Source organism: Lolium rigidum, chromosome 3 (genome assembly GCF_022539505.1).
Source record: "Lolium rigidum isolate FL_2022 chromosome 3, APGP_CSIRO_Lrig_0.1, whole genome shotgun sequence".
NCBI lineage: Eukaryota > Viridiplantae > Streptophyta > Magnoliopsida > Poales > Poaceae > Lolium > Lolium rigidum.
In genome coordinates this window covers 164,067,474-164,089,446 of record NC_061510.1, presented here as the reverse complement: position 1 = coordinate 164,089,446, position 21,973 = coordinate 164,067,474, and the positions used below count along the sequence as shown (strand labels likewise).

The following is a 21,973-nucleotide window of genomic DNA, read 5'->3' as shown; positions in this document are numbered from 1 at the left end:
GGAACTCAAAGTACTTCAACTTCACCACCGCATGCGAAGTAGCGTAAGAACCAGGCTCCGAGACTGTCCTATCCAAGACCGAAGAATTCAGCATGGCCACCAACACACGAACAACACCACGACGGCGTAGGCTCAGAAGATCAATATCCAGGGTCTTGCCCAACAGAGACCCCACATCCCAAAGATCCAAGAAGTGCCAGAGTGTGTGAGGAACTCCTTCAACATGTAACCAGACTTGCTCCAAATCAACTTTATGAGGAACCTCAGAAGACTTCCAATTGGTGACTAAGAGACGAAGTAGACTTAGGAACTCCCACCTGGATACCATCCATCCTGTTAAGGTCATCAAAAGTTGGCACACTAACCAAGAACTCGTTCTCCCCAAATGCAACCGCCTCCCATTTCCATCCCGGAGATCAGAGCATCTCCTAGCAACCTGCCTGTCCACCGAAACAGCAGGCACAACGTCACCAGTAACAATCACACGGGAAACGGGGGAGTTTGTATGTGTCAGATCCTCACGGAAAACCGAATCTGGCAACGCAGTGAAGAATGTCTCCGCCAAACCAGAACCAGCAATATAAGTAGTGGGTCTCAGTGCCTTAAGAACTGGACAACACACTGTGGCTTTACAGTCCTTGGTCATATGAGAGTGACAAGCACATTTCCAACACCAGGACTTCTTAACTTTTACCGGCGGCTGCGATTTATCCGCCAAGGATCACGGCAGAAGAAGAACCAGAATTGTTGACCCCCTCCCCCCCAAAGTTGTAGTTGGAACCTGAACAGTAGGGGCCGGCAACGGGTGAGGTACAAACTGCTGCTGATGCATGAGTACATGGCCAAACCCAAATTTTGGTATGGAGGTTGGAAGTTGCTTTGCCCAAGGCCAAACAAAGGCTGCCCCTGCATGAAAGGTGCTCCAGTACCAAAACTCGGTTGTTGTTGTGGCTGCGGTACATTCAAAGGTAAAACAGGTCCCTGCAACCCGGGCGGAACGAACTTCTTCTTTTTGTTTCTCTTGGGTTTTGGCGGGGCTCCCGGCGCAAAAACCCCCGGTTGCGGCTGCACGAAACCCGTAGAGTGATGCTGCTGCGTGGGCTGCTGAAGCGGGGGCTGCTGCACACTTCCAGGAGGTCGGTACATATCCGAGGCTGCAGGTTGTTGCAGCTGCGGCTGAGGGCCGGGGAAGTGCTGGGGAGCAGCAGAAGTCGGGCGCATCTACGGCGCAAGGAATGCTGGCCTCGGAGCCGAAGGCGCCACGTAGCCAGGTGGAGACGGCTGTGGGCGGAAGGGCGGTGCTTGCGGATGAGGGACCGTCGAAGGGAAGCCGTGCCTAGCAGCAGGAGGCACCATCCCTGGCTTGCTCCCTCCAAGCTGCGGGAATGGCCCCCTAGGCGACGGGGGCGACCCCGACATGACTTGCGGGCGCCTATCCGCGACCTCTGCGAAGGAAGGGCGGCAGCGAAGCCCCCACCCGAAGCGGCCTCCACCAAGAGACGCTGCAGCAGCGAGGCCACAAGTCCGTGGCAGCGAGGGCGGCGGTGGCGACGACGAACTTGGAGATTGTGAAGCCGGCGACGAGGAAGAAGATGCCGACACTGCCGATCCCTTGCGAAGAAACTTTGATGCAGAAGACGACAAAGGAGTTGTCGAAGAGGCAGCGTCAAGGTTGGTCCAATGCGGCGTGGCGGCGACAGGTGAGGAGGAGGGCGACGGAACAGCGATCGAGCGAAGACGTGGGTCAACCCAGAGTTACCTGACGGTTTCTCCTAGGCCGGCCCACGAAAAACAGCCATGCAGCTAGGCCCCACTCGGTGGAAACTGGACCCGAAAAAGCTCCTCTTCCTCCGTCCGTTCAGCAATGCTCGCCGGGGATGTCGGGCCTTCCGTCGGCGACCAACCGGCCTTGAGGAGGAACTGGCCAAGCACCAGCAATGGAGTGACCCGCCTCGGGGGGCAAGGGCCACGCCACGCCCCAGCCGTAGGCTGTTTCTTTACCGGGAAGCCCGTCGCCGATCGAGGAACCCTCTCCCCTGTCTTCTAAACTCCGACGATGCCCTGGGGAGGAGGCGTTGGAACGAGCGCCCCGGCATCTGCGTGCGCCTCCATCGCCGATCCAACCTTACACACATCAGAGAAAACGTCAGACTTACTGAAGCTGGAGGTGGAAGCCACCTCCCAAAATCTTGACGCCGGAGTTGGATAGCCCATATCCGCCCAAAAATCCCGAACCAGCTCTTCGTTAGTCTGTCGTCCCTCTTCGGATCACCGTCGACCACTCCGGCACCGGGTCTGAGTCCAGGACCTCGAGCGTGGATTCGATGGGGACCTCGGCATCCGAACCATCCTCCACGGCGGAAAGCACATCGAAAATGGTCCGGCGAGCACCGAGTCGGAGCTGTCCTGCACCCACCGCCCAGCGCCAGAGTGAGGCGACGGCGGCGCCTGCCGCCGGCATGGCGCAACGGAAAAAGTTTAGGTCGCCACCACCATCGCTAGACCTAACGGCTAGTACCCTGAACGACAACTAGTATGTACAAATCACTATGGTTTACTTGAGATGTCATAAGGCCACAGATGAGATGTTGGGTTATGATCAAATCAACTTACAAGAAAGAACAAAGACAAGCAAATGGGAGAATAAACAAGATGAGTTACTTGAAATTGCACCAAAGCATCATCGGCTGCAACGATCGTCAATCGGAGGTGAAACAAATGCATGAATGCAAGATCTTAAGGTCAGAGAAGATGACCCACCGATGAAACCATGTCCACCTCTACCTTCTATATAGTCGTGACACGATTCGTATCCACTTCTACAGAGGGCCCTCTTGCCCCTCGCCCTGGCTCAAAGAGCATCGTAAAGTAAGAAGTTGGAAAAGTTCACCCAAGAACACATATGGAAGTAAGATGGCAAGAGTGCCAATGCTGGGGAGGCAAGATGAGCATGAATAACTAAAGTGGAGTCGAGACCATATCGAATAAGGCACCGCCAATGACCGCCAACCAGCAAGAACCCGTCAATTGAGGTTCCTAATGCAACATCTCCAAGAAGGGAGTGTCGGCACCGCTTGGTCAAGAAATGGAACAAATGTATCACCTTGTAACCAGAGGAACGACATGCACCCCACACGACGCCTCCAAGGAGGAACGCGCTCGGTGGTGTCTACTTCACCGACACCGGTTGCTCTTATCATGCAATTAATTCTCCTACCTATCATGACCACCGTCCATAGATAGTCACACCGGCAACACACCATGGTGGATGGAATTGTCCCCCTCCCTGAGTAGAGCCATGTTACCTTAAGTAGTTGCGCCCACAAACATTTCCGATTTAGGCGTTATTGTGAAGTGTCTTCTAGTATCGTCTCCATCTTCTTCTGCCACCCCTGAATCCCACGGGAGGACGCCTGATTCCGAGATGGATAATAACCTTAATAAAACTATAAATAGTATCTAAACTTCTCAAGTGCCCTCACAGTGCCCACGGAAGCACATGAGCCCACATGCTCTTCTTTTGTTTTTCCCTCGCGGATGTTGCCGTCGGTCATTTTCCGCCATATTTACATCATATGCGTGGCTTCCTAGAAACCCCTTTGTTTCAACCCTCCACCTCATATGACCATTTTGTTTCAGTAGAATCTTATCACCGAGCTTAGCCACTATCCCCCCCCCCCCGCGGACTGATGACGTGCACCAACAACACGATTTTGACCATGCCGCAGCCATGTGCCACCTCCCAAGATCCAAAAAAAGCTGGGCATTGGCTTATTTGGAGAGCACATATTGTTTGGGATCCTCAGCTCTACAGAGATGAACATTACATGGGTTTTCCTTACCAAAACCCCCGACGGCCAAGTCAGTGAATGATCACAAGGCTTAATGTGTCAACTTGATTCTCGACCATGTGTGTTGCATTTTGTCAAGTTCATTACCACACGGTTGAAGTTTTGTGACTTACGTGCAATTACCCCTTCTATAACTAATCCAATTTCATGTCTGAAGGTTAATATGTGGGCACTTACTTCTGATAAAAAAATGTTATACACTGCCAAGAACAAATATTTGCATGCACCGAACGGTTAGTGCACTTATAAAATGCGCTAACCTAGTCTTGAACTCATTTCCTTTTTTGGCTCCGATATCATGTAGAATTGTATGCACGGAATCAATTTACCCAAAAACCTAAGCTGATGGGGAAAGGAGGGCCATGTACTTATGCTTGGAGAAATGCTTTCATTTCATGCACCACGGGAGGTCCCGTGCATGGTTTCATTATATTTCGTTGAGTTTCATTAGACCCAAACAGATCACAGCTCACTATAGCTTCATGAAACTTGACGAAACACCGTGGTACGAATCTTAAAGCAACATATCGATAGCTAAACACATGGGGCCTTCGGTGCATGGGAGAACCGCTTCAACACATACAACATCGACCATGTAGGAAATATTTGTTTTGTAGAACATTTGGCACTTGTTGTGCATGCATCTAGTTAGCTATGCAAAAGAAGGGTGTACAATCTTTAGATCGTAGCCCCTAGACGCGGCCTTTTGAGTTAATAGTACTTATACGTTTATAAAGAGAAATAATACAAGTACATGTCTTAAACATTTACATGCCAATTTTTTCAATACAATTGCTAGTAGGAATAACCAAGTCATTTCTTTAGCACCCAATTAGCAACAATTAATAATGCAATACTTTTTTCCCACAATACAAGCTAGCTGGAATGCTGAAAGGAAAATAAAAGTAGAAGAAGAAGAAGAAAACGGCGATGAATGATCTCACCAATCCGTGGCTTCTGGGAGTCAACGGTCAGCGAAGTGACATGTCATCTGATCGACGAAAGTCGAAAGCCTCAACGCGGCCTTTGAGTCGGAGTTGTAGTATAGTAGAAGAAGAAGGCGTCCATGTATTCGGCACGGGCGGTAGGTAGGTGAGAGGCACGGTCGTCTCTCCACACGGCCACACACGGCCTCCTCTCTTCTTCTTCCAGCTTGTGATCCCTACTACAAATATATACTCCTCGTGCGGCTCCCTGGACCCAATCCGATCCAACCAACATTTCCTAGCTCACAAGTCACAACTGACAGAGATTTCTTGCCCGTTTGTCCGCCGATCTCCGGCCTCTTCAGCAGGAAAGAGCAGTGTGCTAGCTTGGCCGACCGTAGGAGATCAGAGTTGCATGGTATGATGTCGAGATCATCGAAGAAGCAGCAGAAGCGGTCGGCGTGGAGCTCCCTGTTCGGGTGCTGCGTCGGCTCCGGCGGGAAGAAGACGGGGAGCGGGAAGGTCGGTCCTGGGTCGAGCTCGAGGAGGATCAAGCACGCCGCGGCCGACGCGGTGGCCGCGCTGGGGCAGCGTCTGTCGTTCACGGACGTGATGAGCGCGGCGTCGGACCAGGATCTGTCGGTGTCGCTGGTTGGTTCCAACCTTCACGTGTTCACGGTGGGAGAGCTGAAGGCGGCGACGCAGGGGTTCCTGGACGACAACTTCCTGGGCGAGGGCGGGTTCGGCCCAGTGTACAAGGGCTCCCTGGAGGAGAAGGCCAAGCCGGGGCTCAAGGCGCAGTCCATCGCCGTCAAGCTCTGGGACCCCGAGGGCACCCAGGGCCACAAGGAGTGGCTGGCCGAGGTGATCTTCCTGGGGCAGTTCCGGCATGCCAACCTGGTGAAGCTCATCGGCTACTGCTGCGAGGACGAGAACCGGCTGCTCGTCTACGAGTACATGCCCAAGGGCAGCCTAGAGAACCATCTCTTCAGAAGTAAGCCCCCTCGATCGCCATACTTCATTCAACTGTGATTCCTTTTAATTTGCTGCGACATATTAACTCCTGCATGCTAGCTACAGTTGAGCTAACTTGAATTAATGAAGCCCCAGGATTATGTAAGACCGACATATATCGACCTCGACTAGTTCCTCCATTAGGTAGGAGATTAATTAGTGTGCATGCTTTGCTCGGTACGGTCTACCAACGTGTGCAGCATGCCGCCATTAAAGAAACCAAACGTACAGCTGAGCTAGCTGCATACACGGGTGTATGTATGTGTTGATTAGTTAGGCCGATGGCAGTAGTACATGCCATGTCGCCATGTCAGCATCGACCACTTGCTTAGTCATCGGTTCATCACAGCTAGAGCTAGCTTGCCGGCCTCTGACTAGACTTCAGTTAGTTGTATTGCACTACCACTACCGCCTACCCCTAGTTTTTGACATATTTGTCGAGCTTGATGGAGATGTATACTTGTATGTATTCTCCTTGTAGCTAGCTAGCTTCCTGTTTTCAACAATCAATTTACTGTATTGACTAATTAGCAGTAGAGATAAGAAAAGGACAAGGGGGAAAAAACAACAGATATACATATATATGAGGTGGTTGACCAGTCCTACGTTGCCTTGTTGACTCCATTGGCCCATAGTACAAACTTGTTCTAGAACGGACGTGCGAGCATGCATTTCCTGTGGGCGGGTGAGAACTGGTAGCCACAGTTGTTGGAACTAGGCTTTTACTACATCTCTGTCTGTCCTGGAGAGATAGCTTCTTCCAACAGTCTTCTGAATTCTGATCCAGCTCGCGCGGCGCGTTTCTCAGTTTTAAAATTCAGTAACTTGTTCCGCAGATGATTAGGCGCCTCAATATGAAAAGAAACCGGGCGCGTTGACTTGGATCACGACGTGATAACGTCTCCACTTAATTTTGACTAGCTTTTGCATATATGTACATGTGAGCGGTGCAAATTTCCCTTTTTCACACCATCCATCGTTGTTGTCCAGATGTTTGGAGTACTATATATATCAGATTGCAGACTAATTTATTTGTTTGTTTGTTGATTTGGCAGAGTTTTCTCCCGGTCTGTCGTGGTCAACCCGGCTGAACATCGCTGTGGGCGCCGCCAAGGGCCTCGCCTTCCTTCACGACGCCGATAAGCCCGTCATCTACCGCGACTTCAAAACATCCAATATCTTGCTCGACCCCGTAAGTTTGATTCTACTTAGAACAGCTACTGTTCTTTATTCACGGATTCACAGTTTTGAAGAAAACAGTTATATATCAACACAATTCATTATATAAATTTCTGATCGTGTATATATATTCTAAGTTAGTGCTTCTGGTTCTTCCCGTATGCTAATTCCCAACCCATTATTTCTGGGTTGACTTCACGCAAATGATGAACTCGTCAAAAATTTGAAAACTTCGAAGTTGGTACGTGTGTGGTAGGTGATTGACCTGGTGAATAGATCTTCCCTTGACAAAGTAGGTAGTACCTTTGTTACTAGCGTGTTTCCTTCTACTTTGGCGCATGCGACCCTTGAAACAAGGAGAGTACGTGAACAAAAGATAGAAGCTTGGTCATGCCGGCTACTACTAGCACTTACTATATTAGTCAAAACTTGGATTTCTCGTTATACTTATAGGCTGACCACCACATGTAAACTCATGCTCCAATATTTGAATTAGTCTCCAGCTCAAGTAACCTCTTCTTCTTTCAAAGTGAAAGCAAAAATAGGACGCACCAACCAAAGAAAATTGCGTCCCTCCCCAAATGTTAACGATTGTGCTTCAGTCCAACCAAATTCATGCAGGTAGTGTTGGGCCTTTGTGTAGCTAACTAACAATTTTGATGGATTCGGCTTAATTAGGCCCATGCGTGAACAGTAAAATGACTGAATTTTCCCTTTGAAAAATAGGACAATGACTGAACTTCTTTTAGCTGAAAATGACTGAACTTTCGTCTCATCGATGCGCAGGACTACAAGGCAAAGCTCTCGGACTTTGGGCTCGCGAAGGATGGGCCGGAGGGCGACGCCACCCATGTCTCGACGAGAGTCATGGGCACTCATGGCTACGCCGCGCCAGAGTACATTCTAACTGGTACAGACATATAAATGCTTTGCCCCCGACACTTGTTTACACTATGAAATGTTTCTGTAATTCCAGTTTCCTAACAGCTTCCACACAATATCATCATCTCTAGGTCACCTCACATCGAAGAGCGATGTCTACAGTTTCGGCGTCGTCCTCCTCGAGATCCTGTCGGGGAGACGAGCCGTGGACAAGACGAGGCCTACCAGGGAGCACCACCTGGTCGAGCACATGCGGTCGTGGCTCAAAGACCCGCAGAAGCTCGGACGGATCATGGACCCGGCGCTGGAGGGCAAGTACTCCGCCGCGGCAGCTCACAGGGCGGCCATGGTGGCGTACCAGTGCCTCAGCGGTAGCCCGAAGAGCAGGCCGGACATGTCCAAGGTCGTGGAGGAGCTGGAGCCCCTCCTCAGCCTCACGGACGACGTGCCCAGCGAGGCGGTGGTGTATGTAGCGTCGCAGGATGACGCTAGGAAGGAGAGAGCGACGAGGAGAAGGAATGGCGACAGGGAGAGCGGTAATGGTGGTTACAGGCATAAAGCTAGGTCTCCGAAGAAGACTGTTAGGAGACGGGGCAACCAGACTGAGGAGTTCTGGGAGTGGAACATGCCTGGAGAAGGTAAAGTATAGTTTAGTTAGTACTAGCTCAGTCTATTTGTGTGGAACGTGGATGTAAATGTTGATTGTGCTGGCCGGCAGACGGCAGTACACTGCCTTTGATCGGGGGGTTCAGGATTGCATCCCTGTCGCTAATTCCTTGTTCCTTTCAGTTGCTATTGGCTTCACCTCTTTTTACTGTAAACTTTTTTTTTCTTACGGCGAGATCCAAAAAAAAAAGGTGCACGTACAGTGTATGGTGTGATTGCACGGTTGCACTGGTCTTGTTTTGATTTATTGCTGATAATAGAGAGGCGCAGTATGCACGGCAGGATGCTTTTTAGACAGTGTGGGACAAAAGCCACACAACTGATACAGGTAGCCACTTGTTCTTTTGCAGTTAAATTAAACCTGGTCAGAGTCCAATTTACTATGCCCGAGTTTCTAGGCTGTAAAATTTGTTTGTGATGCCAGAAGTTATATCACTCTATTACGGTGTCATTTATCACTTCCAAATAGCGTAACATATTCTAGATACAACTGGTTCATGTTAATATAACACCGACATATAGAAGTGTAAGTACATAATGACCAAGCTTTCGTGTGGACGATAATTAAGATACGATATGTTTTATCAAGCCAATGAACTAATTAGCTGTGTTGTCATCCACAATATTTTTTTATAGATTCTTTGATTCATAGGATTTCAATAGATTTGTACATAATTGAGATCCTATGGAACTTTTTTCTTGAAATCCGTTTAATTCATAATCATATCCATAGAAAATAATTTCATAGGAATCTTGTAGTGTTTATTTCATAGGAAAAACCATTACCTTAGACCTTATGAAAAATTTCTTCACCACAATCAAAGATAATTCCTCCTCTTGTAGGGTAGGATTCAATTAGACATCCATTCCAGTCCTATAAGTTTCCTATTCCCACACTTTACCTATTCTATGAATTAAAGGAGCCCTTAGTCTTATGATCCTTGACAATCATGTTCGAGAAAAGTAGATTGAAAATGGCTGTCAAGTATGTGATATCTTCTTAATAATGTGACATCAGAAGTTATATCAATCCATTACTGTGTCATTTCTCACTTCCAAATAGTGTAACATATTCCAAATATAACTGGTCCATGTTAGTGTAATGCCGACGTATAGAAGTGTAAGTACGTAACGACCAAGCTTACGTGCGGAAGAAAATTAAGATGCAACATGTTTTATCAAGTCGATGAACTCATTGGTTGTGTTATCTTCCATGGAAAAAACCTTTTGTAGCTTCTTTGATTCGTAGAATTCTAACACATTTGTATAGGATTGAGATCCTATGATTTTTTTTTCTTGGAGGTTGTTTGATTCATAGGATCATATCCTATAGAAAATAATTTCATAAGAATCTTGTAGTGTACATTTCATAGGAGAAAATCATTACCTTAGCCCTTATGAAAAAGATTATTCACCACAATCAAATATATAATTTATCCTTCCGTAGGATTCAACTAGGCATGGCATTTCAGTCCTATATGTTTCGCATTCCTACAATTTACCTATTCTATGATCAAAGGAGCCATTAGTCTTATGATCCTTGACAATCATGTTTGAGAGAAGTAGATTAAAAGTGGTTGTCAACTATATGATATTTTCTTAATAGTCACTGTCACTGGGGAGGAAAGCCTCTCCACCTAAATTGTAGTATTCATTTAGTCACGTGGATTCATCATTTTAGACCTCAGCTTTTATTTCTAGGAGTTAAGTCATGGACGCAAAGTTCATATTCCATGACATTTCCTCGAGTTGAGACATCTGTAACGAAGAACTATTAAAAGAAGATAAAACAAAACTGATGCACGAAAACAACCAAAAGAATAAAAATGAAACAACAAGTGCACATATGATGAAATAGTATCGATCTGGCGAACATGATATCCACCACCATAATAGGTCTCTACTCTCTAGTGGTACACGGAGGAGTGTCTCCGACTCCACTAGAGAGCTTCACACCATGTGCACTAGAAAACACAAATATACAAAAAAAAAAATAACTCCACGGCCAAGAAGAACAAAATTTGGACTACAACATGTGCACAAGTGTCTTCAACACCGTCGAAGGATTCACTCAACCGACATCAATAGACTCGAAACTCGATGGTTAAGGATGACAGTGCTGCAAGTCGCGCCGCCAATGCCATCAACGGGTTTTACTCAACCAAAACAAGGCCAAGTACACAAACCACGGCATACTAAATAATCATCCAATATTGTACGATGTGAGCATGCGTGCTGCACTTAAAGGGAAATGAGCAGCCGAGGCCGCACCAAGAATACCAAACTCATGCAAACTATCGAACAAAGGGCATACTTGATCTTGTATAGAAATCAGGCAACCAAAGTCAAAAAAAATCAATACACGCTCACCACCCCAAGTAGATGAAACCCATTGGACGCCATGGGGGTCTTTTTTTGCGAAAAGGACCGCCGAACTTTTAATAATCATCAACAATGGTATAAATAACGCCATGAGGGTCTATTGATAGGCCATTGTAAGTTCGTGAGCCAGACGACATCATCCCCTCATAGAAAGCGTGATGCGTGAAAATGGGGTTGGACTAAGAGTTCATAGAGGATGAATTCTCAAGACACCGCCGTGCCAAACATGCAAACCATCCAACCCCACACAAGTTTCACCGACCCGAGGGGAATATGGGAGCCACCAGGAGTGTAAAAACAAAAATAGCATTTGTTTTTAGCCAAAGATTTCTCGGTCTCTTATTATGGCTCCTATGATTCATAGGATAGAAAAATTGTAGAAATAGGAATTCTATAAAATTGGGATGCTATATCTATTTGAATCCCATGGGAGGAGGTACTCCCTCCGGTTCATATTAATTGACTCTAATATGGATGTATCTAGACATATTTTAGTTTCGGATACATCCATACTGAAGTCAATTAGTATGAATCGGAGGGAGTATTTTATTTGAGATTGCTGCGAAGTAATTTTCCATGAGATCTAACTCCATGCTATTTGGTTACGAAATTTACACTACAAGATTACTATATGACTGCTCCACATGGGGCATGATCCTATCATTCAACGGCTATATGGAGAAAATTTTCATAGGATTTTAGTCCTAAACAAATTATCGTGAGGGGGGTACCTTGCAAAGTAATAGTACCATGTAGAATGCTTACACTTGAGGAAAGCAGTTTGAGATTACCTAATTACACCCTAGTGGTTTTACTCAATTTATTAACTCAAACTTACGGTACCGTATTAATCTTGGAGACTACGTTAAAAGACACAATGGCCTGTATTCAAGCATTGTCCATTTAAAAAGTCCTTAGGCAGCTTAAAAACCATGTTGCCCACTTTCCCTACACGCTAGAACTATTACTTCCTTGTGTTGAATATACATATATTGCATAATCTCCTTTCTTGGTTCGAACTTTTGGAAAATTTAGTAAGTGCATCAATTTTATCTGGTATCAGAGTCATGAGGTTTCAAGTTCAAGACATCGTGCGGTATGAAAAATAAATGAAAAAAGATCATGCAGCTTACACCGAACTCACGCTGAGGACTAAAATAGCCTAAACCCGATGAAAAATGTTAAATATAAATATACAACATAGCCTTCTTCTTTAGTTCGAACTTTTAAAAAACTAGGCTAGTGCATCAATCCTATACCTTGGATTCATAATAGGTTTCAGTTTAAAACCTTATACTAGTAGTAGCATCACTTAGCCTGCTTGTAATTATTATGGCCTTGGATGAAAATGTTGACAAAAAAAAAGACTAGGTTTGTCTCCACGCAAATGAAAAACCGTACACAAAGAGGAGGTAGATCGGGCGGGCTCATGTGAGTGGCTGAAACAGGTGGCACGTAGCTGTGTGTGTCGGAGTGCAGAGACAGAATGCAGATGCCGGCCACGCATACATGCCTGCCCAAACCTGTCGTCGTGATGGAGAAGACGACAAGCTGCTGCCTAGTCGTACCGCGTACATATGTGGAGCGCGCGTATAACTGTTCCCACGTTGTCCCGTGCATCGTGGGTGGCGAAATGGTCGATGCAGACTGCCGCTAGTATCTAGTACTGCTACAGTCTAGGCCGGGCCAGATTCTAACGGGACCGTAGCCGTAGCCGCGGGGCGGGCTCGTCGGAGTAGATTGAAAATTCTGCTTCATTCGTCTGCCCCGTCGATTTTCAGTTTTGACCGTCGTGTGTACTCGTCCTCTAAGAGCATCTTATCTCCATCGATGTCTCCTAAATAATTGCTAGCACTGCTGTATGCGAGCGTCGGCAGCGCATCCTCTATTTGGGGACGCTGTTTTCACACCGGCGCCTTCCATACGGCGGTTTTCAAAACTTTTTTTTCTATTTACAATATTTTAAAATAGCATATCAATCACATTTTATTGATACTATATTTAATAATTCATACCATCACACAAATAGTACTTAAATTATTCATACAATCAAATAAATAGTAATTAAATTATTTATACAATCAAATAAATGGAAATTAAATTATTGATACAATCAAATAAATGTAAATAAAATCATGTATTGTTGGCGGCTCCTCTCCTCGCCCATATATGCGCAGCTAGATTCGTCTGAATTGTGCATGGATACCTGCATCTCGAATTTTATTGTGCATATGAAGAAAAGCGGCAAATTCTTGGGGTACATGCTCTACCTTAGCAAGTGCCCTTGATAATCAAATGGTTGATCATCCTGCCTAGGTTCGTCGCGCTCGCTCTCAATGATCATGTTTGCATGATCACACGCGTTCATTACCTCCCACATCTGACACTCAGACCAAGTGAGAGCAGGATACCTAACAACGGCGAAACGTTGCTGAAGCACCCTAAAAGCACGCTCAACATCCTTGCGTGTTGTTTCCTGGCATGTTGCAAAATAAGCGTCCATCTCCGAAGCTGGAGACAGAATTGTCTTCACAAATGTAGCATACGTCGGGTAGATACCATCAGCTAGATAGTACCCCTTGTTGTATGCGTGGCCACTTACCTCAAAGTTCACGGCATGAGCTTGTCCCTCAGCTAGCCTGGCAAACACCGGAGAGCGCTGCAACACGTTGATATCATTATTTGTTCCTGCTATGCCAAAAAATGCAAGCCAAATCTAAAGGTCATGGTCTTCCACCGCCTCAAGAATGACACTGCACTCACCAGTATGTCCTTTGTAGATCCCTTGCCAAGCATAAGGGTAATTCTTGCAGCCCCAAAGCATACAGTCAATACTTCCGAGCATCCCAGGAAGCCCTCTTGCTACATTTTTTTTTGCACGATCCGAGATGTATCATCTGTCCTTGGTGCTCTCAAATAGTCTTTAGCAAACACCGCTATGACGGTTCAACAAAACTTGTAGAGAGTCTCTGTATATGTCGACTCCTCCATTCGTAGGTAGTCATTGGCTGTATCTGGAGGAGCTCCGTATGCAAGACAGCGCATTGCAGTAGTGCACTTCTAAATTGAGGTGAAGCCCCCACAAACCTGTGCAATCTTGCTTGGCCATGAAGTAGTCGTCGTACTCCCTGACGCCGTAGACAATCTTCAAGAACAACTCCTAGTTCATCGTAAATCGGCACCGAAATTCCTTCGGCGAATGAGTCACGTCGTCATTGAAGTAGTCGGCGTCAAGCAGCATTTCGCCGGCTTGACGATGCTTGTTGATATTCCTCCTCTAAATTGAGGTGAAGCCCTGATACGTCTCCAACGTATCGATAATTTCTTGTGTTCCATGCCACATTATTGATGTTATCTACATGTTATATGCACACTTTATGTCATATTCGTGCATTTTCTGGAACTAACCTATTAACAAGATGCCGAAGTGCCAGTTCTCGTTTTCTGCTGTTTTTGGTTTCGAAATCCTAGTAACGAAATATTCTCGGAATCGGACGAAATCAACGCCAAAGATCTTAGAATCCCCGGAAGCATCCAGAACACACGAGAGGGACCAGAGGGGGGGCACAGGCCCACCACACCATACCCTGGCGCGGCCTAGGGGGGGCCCGCGCCCCCCTAGGGTGTGGGCCCCCCAGAAGCCCTCCTGCGCCGCCTCTCCGCCTATATAAAGCCCCTGACCTAAAAACCTCGCAACGATTGACGAAAACCACAGAAACCTTCCAGAGCCGCCGCCATCGCGAAGCCAAGATCTGGGGGACAGGAGTCTCTGTTCCGGCACCCTGCCGGAGCGGGGAAGTGCCCCCGGAAGGCTTCTCCATCGACACCGCTGCCATCTCCACCGCCATCTTCATCACCGCTGCTGCTCCCATGAGGAGGGAGTAGTTCTCCATCGAGGCTCGGGGCTGTACCGGTAGCTATGTGGTTCATCTCTCTCCTATGTGCTTCAATACAATAATCTCATGAGCTGCCTTACATGATTGAGATTCATATGATGATGCTTGTAATCTAGATGTCATTATGCTAGTCAAGTGAGTTTTACTTATGTGATCTCCGGAGACTCCTAGTCCCACGTGTGTAAAGGTGACAGTGTGTGCACCGTGTGGGTCTCTTAGGCCATATTTCACAGAATACTTACTCATTGAATGGCATAGTGAGGTGCTTATTCATATCTCTTTATGATTGCAGCATGTTTGTATCACAATTTATCCATGTGCTACTCTAGTGATTTGTTATTAAAGTAGTTCTATTCCTCCTGCACGTGTGTAATGGTGACAGTGTGTGCACCGTGTTAGTACTTGGTTTGTGCTATGATCATGATCTCTTGTAGATTATGGAGTTAACTATTGCTATGATAATATTGATGTGATCTATTCCTCCTACATATGCATGAAGGTGACAGTGTGCATGCTATGCTAGTACTTGGTTTAGTAGCGTTGATCTATCTTACACTAAAGGTTACTAAAACATGAGCATTATTGTGGAGCTTGTTAACTCCGGCATTGAGGGTTCGTGTAATCCTACGCAATGTGTTCATCATCCAACAAAAGTGTAGAGTATGCATTTATCTATTCTGTTATGTGATCAATGTTGAGAGTGTCCACTAGTGAAAGTGTAATCCCTAGGCCTTGTTCCTAAATACTGCTGAGTTACTACTTGCTTGTTTACTACTCGCTGCGTTACTACCGCTACATTACTACTGCTTGTTTACTCGTCCTGGCGCGAGCACTTTTCTGCCGTTGCTACTACTTATTCATACCACCTGTATTTCACTATCTCTTCGCCGAACTAGTGCACCTATTAGGTGTGTTGGGGACACAAGAGACTTCTTGCTTTGTGGTTGCAGGGTTGCATGAGAGGGATATCTTTGACCTCTTCCTCCCCGAGTTCGATAAACCTTGGGTGATCCACTTAAGGGAAACTTGTCGCTGTTCTACAAACCTCTCGCTCTTGGAGGCCCAACACTCGTCTACAAGAATAGAAGCTCCCGTAGACATCAAGCACTTTTCTGGCGCCGTTGCCGGGGAGGGAAGGTAAACGGCACTCACACATTGGCAAGCCCGAGCAACTAAGCACTTTTCCTCCCTCGTCAACTACGCGCCAAGCACTTTTCCGGCGCCGTTGCCGGGGAGGAAAGGTAAAAGGCTCTCATACTACGGTCCCGTGTAAAGTATTTTTCTCGGCGCCGTTGTGTGTGTGCTCGAAGCTATTTCCTTTAGATCCCGCAATTGCATCTTTTTGTTTCTTGTTTACACTAGTTTGGCATAATGTACAAGAGTGAGCTTCTTATTCTATTTCCTGATTTAAAACATGGATTGTTTGATGCGAAAATTAAAAAACCTATGAAATCTTATTTGCATGCTCGGTAGTAATATTAGTATGAACGTTTCGAACACCATTGTTGATAATGATATAGAAAGTTCTAAGCTTGGGGAAGCTGGTTTTCATGATCTTTTTAGTCCCCCAAGCATTGAGGAGAAAATTTTCTTTGATGATACTTTGCCTCCTATTTCTGATGATGATAATGATAGTGGTCTTTTTGTGCCACCTACTATGGAGAGTAAATTTTGTTGTGATTATACTATGCCTCCTACACTTGATGAGAATAATAATGATAGCTATTTTGTTGAAATTGCTCCCACTACAACTAATAAAATTGATTATGCTTATGTGGAGAGTAATAATTTTATGCATGAGACTCATGATAAGAATGCTTTATGTGATAGTTATATTGTTGAGTTTGCTCATGTTGCTACTGAAAGTTATTATGAGAGAGGAAAATATGGTTGTAGAAATTTTCATGTTACTAAAATGCCTCTCTATGTGCTGAAATTTTTGAAGCTACACTTGTTTTATCTTCCTATGCTTGTTACTTTGCTCTTCATGAACTTGTTTATTTACAAGATTCCTATGCATAGGAAGCATGTTAGGCTTAAATATGTTTTGAATTTGCCTATTGATGCTCTCTTTTGCTTCAAATACTATTTCTTGCGAGTGCATCATTAAAACTCGTTGAGCCCATCTTAATGGCTAAAAAGAAAGAACTTCTTGGGAGATAACCCATGTGTTATTTTGCTACAGTACTTTGTTTTATATTTGTGTCTTGGAAGTTGTTTACTACTGTAGCAACCTCTCCTTATCTTAGTTTTGTGTTTTGTTGTGCCAAGTAAAGTCTTTGATAGTAAAGTAAGTACTAGATTTGGATTACTGCGCAGAAACAGATTTCTTTGCTGTCACGAATCTGGGTCTAATTCTCTGTAGGTAACTCATAAAATTATGCCAATTTACGTGAGTGATCCTCAGATATGTACGCAACTTTCATTCAATTTGAGCATTTTCGTTTGAGCAAGTCTGGTGGCCTAATAAAATCCATCTTTACGGACTGTTCTGTTTTGACAGATTCTGCCTTTTATTTCGCATTGCCTCTTTTGCTATGTTGGATGAATTTCTTTGATCCATTAATGTCCAGTAGCTTTATGCAATGTCCAGAAGTGTTAAGAATGATTGTGTCACCTCTGAACATGTTAATTTTTATTGTCCACTAACCCTCTAATGAGTTGTTTCGAGTTTGGTGTGGAGGAAGTTTTCAAGGGTCAAGAGAGGAGGATGATATACTATGATCAAGGAGAGTGAAAGCTCTAAGCTTGGGGATGCCCCGGTGGTTCACCCCTGCATATATCAAGAAGACTCAAGCGTCTAAGCTTGGGGATGCCCAAGGCATCCCCTTCTTCATCGACAAATTATCAGGTTCCTTCTCTTGAAACTATATTTTTATTCGGTCACATCTTATGTGCTTTACTTGGAGCGTCTGTGTGCTTTTGTTTTTGTTTTTGTTTGAATAAATTGGATTACATCATGCTTGTGTGGGAGAGAGACACGCTCCGCTGGTTCGTATGAACACATTTGTTCTTAGCTCATAATATTCATGGCGAAGTTTCTTCTTCGTTAAATTGTTATATGGTTGGAATTGGAAAATGATACATGTAGTAATTGCTATAATGTCTTGGGTAATGTGATACTTGGCAATTGTTGTGCTCATGATTAAGCTCTTGCATCATATACTTTGCACCTATTAGTGAAGAATACATAGAGCATGCTAAAATTTGGTTTGCATATTTGGTTTCTCTAAGGTCTAGATAATTTCTAGTATTGAGTTTGAACAACAAGGAAGACGGTGTAGAGTCTTATAATGTTTTCAATATGTCTTTTATGTGAGTTTTGCTGCACCGGTTCATCCTTGTGTTTGTTTCAAATAACCTTGCTAGCCTAAACCTTGTATCGAGAGGGAATACTTCTCATGCATCCAAAATACTTGAGCCAACCACTATGCCATTTGTGTCCACCATACCTACCTATACTACATGGTATTTTCCCGCCATTCCAAAGTAAATTGCTTGAGTGCTACCTTTAAAATTCCATCATTCACCTTTGCAATATATAGCTCATGGGACAAATAGCTTAAAAACTATTGTGGTATTGAATATGTAATTATGCACTTTATCTCTTATTAAGTTGCTTGTTGTGCGATAACCATGTTTATCTGGGAACGCCATCAACTCATTGTTGAATTTCATGTGAGTTGCTATGCATGTTCGTCTTGTCCGAAGTAAGGGCGATCTACACTGAGTTGAATGGTTTGAGCATGCATATTGTGAGAGAAGAACATTGGGCCGCTAACTAAAGCCATGATTCATGGTGGAAGTTTCAGTTTTGGACAAATATCCTCAAATCTCTAATGAGAAAAGAATTAATTGTTGTCAAATGCTTAAAGCATTAAAAAGAGGAGTCCATTATCTGTTGTCTATGTTGTCCCGGTATGGATGTCTAAGTTGAGAATAATCAAAAGCGAGAAATCCAAATGCGAGCTTTCTCCTTAGACCTTTGTACGAGCGGCATAGAGGTACCCCTTTGTGAAACTTGGTTAAAGCATATGTATTGCGGTGATAATCCAGGTAGTCCAAGCTAATTAGGACAAGGTGCGAGCACTATTAGTACACTATACATGAGGCTTGCAACTTATAAGATATAATTTACATGATGCATATGCTTTATTACTACCGTTGACAAAATTGTTTCATGTTTTCAAAATCAAAGCTCTAGCACAAATATAGCAATCAATGCTTTTCCTCTATGAGGACCATTCTTTTATTTTCAATGTTGAGTCAGTTCACCTATTTCTCTCCACCTCAAGAAGCAAACACTTGTGTGAACTGTGCATTGATTCCTACATACTTGCTTATTGCACTTATTATATTGCTTTGCATTGACAATTATCCATGAGATATACATGTTATAAGTTGAAAGCAACCGCTGAAACTTCATCTTCCTTTGTGTTGCTTCAATACCTTTACTTTGAATTATTACTTTATGAGTTAACTCTTATGCAAGACTTATTGATGCTTGTCTTGAAGTGCTATTCATGAAAAGTCTTTGCTTTATGATTCAGTTGTTTACCCATGTCATATACATTGTTTTGATCGCTGCATTCACTACATATGCTTTACAAATAGTATGATCAAGTTTATGATGGCATGTCACTCCGTAAATTATCTTTGTTATCGTTTTACCCGCTCGGGACGAGCAGTAACTAAGCTTGGGATGCTGATACGTCTCCAACGTATCGATAATTTCTTGTGTTCCATGCCACATTATTGATGTTATCTACATGTTATATGCACACTTTATGTCATATTCGTGCATTTTCCGGAACTAACCTATTAACAAGATGCCGAAGTGCCGGTCCTCGTTTTCTCGCTGTTTTTGGTTTCGAAATCCTAGTAACGAAATATTCTCGGAATCGGACGAAATCAACGCCAAAGATCTTAGAATCCCTGGAAGCATCCGGAACACACGAGAGGGACCAGAGGGGGGGCACAGGCCCACCACACCATACCCTGGCGCGGCCTAGGGGGGCCCCGCGCCCCCCTAGGGTGTGGGCCCCCCAGAAGCCCTCCTGCGCTGCCTCTCCGCCTATATAAAGCCCCTGACCTAAAAACCTCGCAACGATTGACGAAAACCACAGAAACCTTCCAGAGCCGCCGCCATCGCGAAGCCAAGATCTGGGGGACAGGAGTCTCTCGTTCCGGCACCCTGCCGGAGCGGGGAAGTGCCCCCGAAGGCTTCTCCATCGACACCGCTGCCATCTCCACCGCCATCTTCATCACCGCTGCTGCTCCCATGAGGAGGGAGTAGTTCTCCATCGAGGCTCGGGGCTGTACCGGTAGCTATGTGGTTCATCTCTCTCCTATGTGCTTCAATACAATAATCTCATGAGCTGCCTTACATGATTGAGATTCATATGATGATGCTTGTAATCTAGATGTCATTATGCTAGTCAAGTGAGTTTTACTTATGTGATCTCCGGAGACTCCTAGTCCCACGTGTGTAAAGGTGACGAGTGTGTGCACCGTGTGGGTCTCTTAGGCCATATTTCACAGAATACTTACTCATTGAATGGCATAGTGAGGTGCTTATTCATATCTCTTTATGATTGCAGCATGTTTGTATCACAATTTATCCATGTGCTACTCTAGTGATTTGTTATTAAAGTAGTTCTATTCCTCCTGCACGTGTGTAATGGTGACAGTGTGTGCACCGTGTTAGTACTTGGTTTGTGCTATGATCATGATCTCTTGTAGATTATGGAGTTAACTATTGCTATGATAATATTGATGTGATCTATTCCTCCTACATATGCATGAAGGTGACAAGTGTGCATGCTATGCTAGTACTTGGTTTAGTAGCGTTGATCTATCTTACACTAAAGGTTACTAAAACATGAGCATTATTGTGGAGCTTGTTAACTCCGGCATTGAGGGTTCGTGTAATCCTACGCAATGTGTTCATCATCCAACAAAAGTGTAGAGTATGCATTTATCTATTCTGTTATGTGATCAATGTTGAGAGTGTCCACTAGTGAAAGTGTAATCCCTAGGCCTTGTTCCTAAATACCGCTGAGTTACTACCGCTTGTTTACTACCGCTGCGTTACTATCGCTACATTACTACCGCTTGTTTACTCGTCCCGGGCGAGCACTTTTACTGCCGTTGCTACTACTTATTCATACCACCTGTATTTCACTATCTCTTCGCCGAACTAGTGCACCTATTAGGTGTGTTGGGGACACAAGAGACTTCTTGCTTTGTGGTTGCGGGGTTGCATGAGAGGGATATCTTTGACCTCTTCCTCCCTGAGTTCGATAAACCTTGGGTGATCCACTTAAGGGAAACTTGCTGCTGTTCTACAAACCTCTGCTCTTGGAGGCCCAACACTGTCTACAAGAATAGAAGCTCCCGTAGACATCAAGCCCCAACAAACTTGCGCAATCTTTCAGCCACCGCGTCGAGGCATGACAAAGAAAGGCTCGCGAACGCGCAGCATACTCTTCAGAATCAGCTGTTGTTGTTGCTGCCGGATAGCCTCAGCGTTCTGCTCCTCAGTGAACAACTGCACCATCATCTCGTTGTCGCTGTCAATCGCGGCAATCCGACGAACACCTTGCAGACGGGGAGGTTCTGCCGCGGTGGCGGCGAGCTCTGTTCCGGGCGAAATAGCGGCCGCCGGTCGAGAGGGTGGAAGCCGTGTCGATGGACGGCGGTTCTTGTACATGCAGCGGTGTCTATTGCAAGCAGGGGGCGTGGCGGCGATGGTGACGGTGGAGATCTAAAGGGGTGGGAGTCGGCTCAGGCGTGGGTAGGAGGTGGGGAAAGCGGTGTGTCTGGCTACGAGGCGGAGCCCACTCTCATTTTCTGACGTGCTGCGAGGCGCCGGCGCACCCGATCCGCGCCCTCTATGAAGGGGCCGACAGGGGTTGTCGGCGATTCTATTGGGCTTGAAAACTAGCCGGCGCCTTTTGGGGCGCACCGGTGCGAGCCCAAAAACAGCGCCGGCCCCCAAAACGCTATCGGGGCTGCTATGGGGCGTGCACGGTTATGTGTCGTCATCCGCGGGCGTCACTCCGCACCAATCACGTGGCGCTCCGTCCACTGCTGCTTCTCCTGGGACCGGCTCCACATCCCTATCCCGCACGGTGGTGGCCGACAGTCTATCGCCTAGCGAGGTTTCCCGCCCAAC

At 45.5% G+C, this 21,973-nt stretch overlaps 1 protein-coding gene across 1 annotated transcript; it reads left to right on the top strand.

The window, feature by feature from the left end:
* The first annotated feature begins 4,991 nt into the window (after positions 1-4,991).
* Positions 4,992-8,635, top strand: LOC124698566 (serine/threonine-protein kinase RIPK-like). Its single transcript, XM_047231052.1, has 4 exons — positions 4,992-5,771; positions 6,847-6,983; positions 7,757-7,880; positions 7,984-8,635. The coding sequence occupies exons 1-4, from the start codon at positions 5,198-5,200 to the stop codon at positions 8,499-8,501; spliced, it is 1,353 nt and encodes a 450-aa protein (XP_047087008.1). The 5' UTR covers positions 4,992-5,197; the 3' UTR covers positions 8,502-8,635.
* The last annotated feature ends 13,338 nt before the right edge of the window (positions 8,636-21,973 follow it).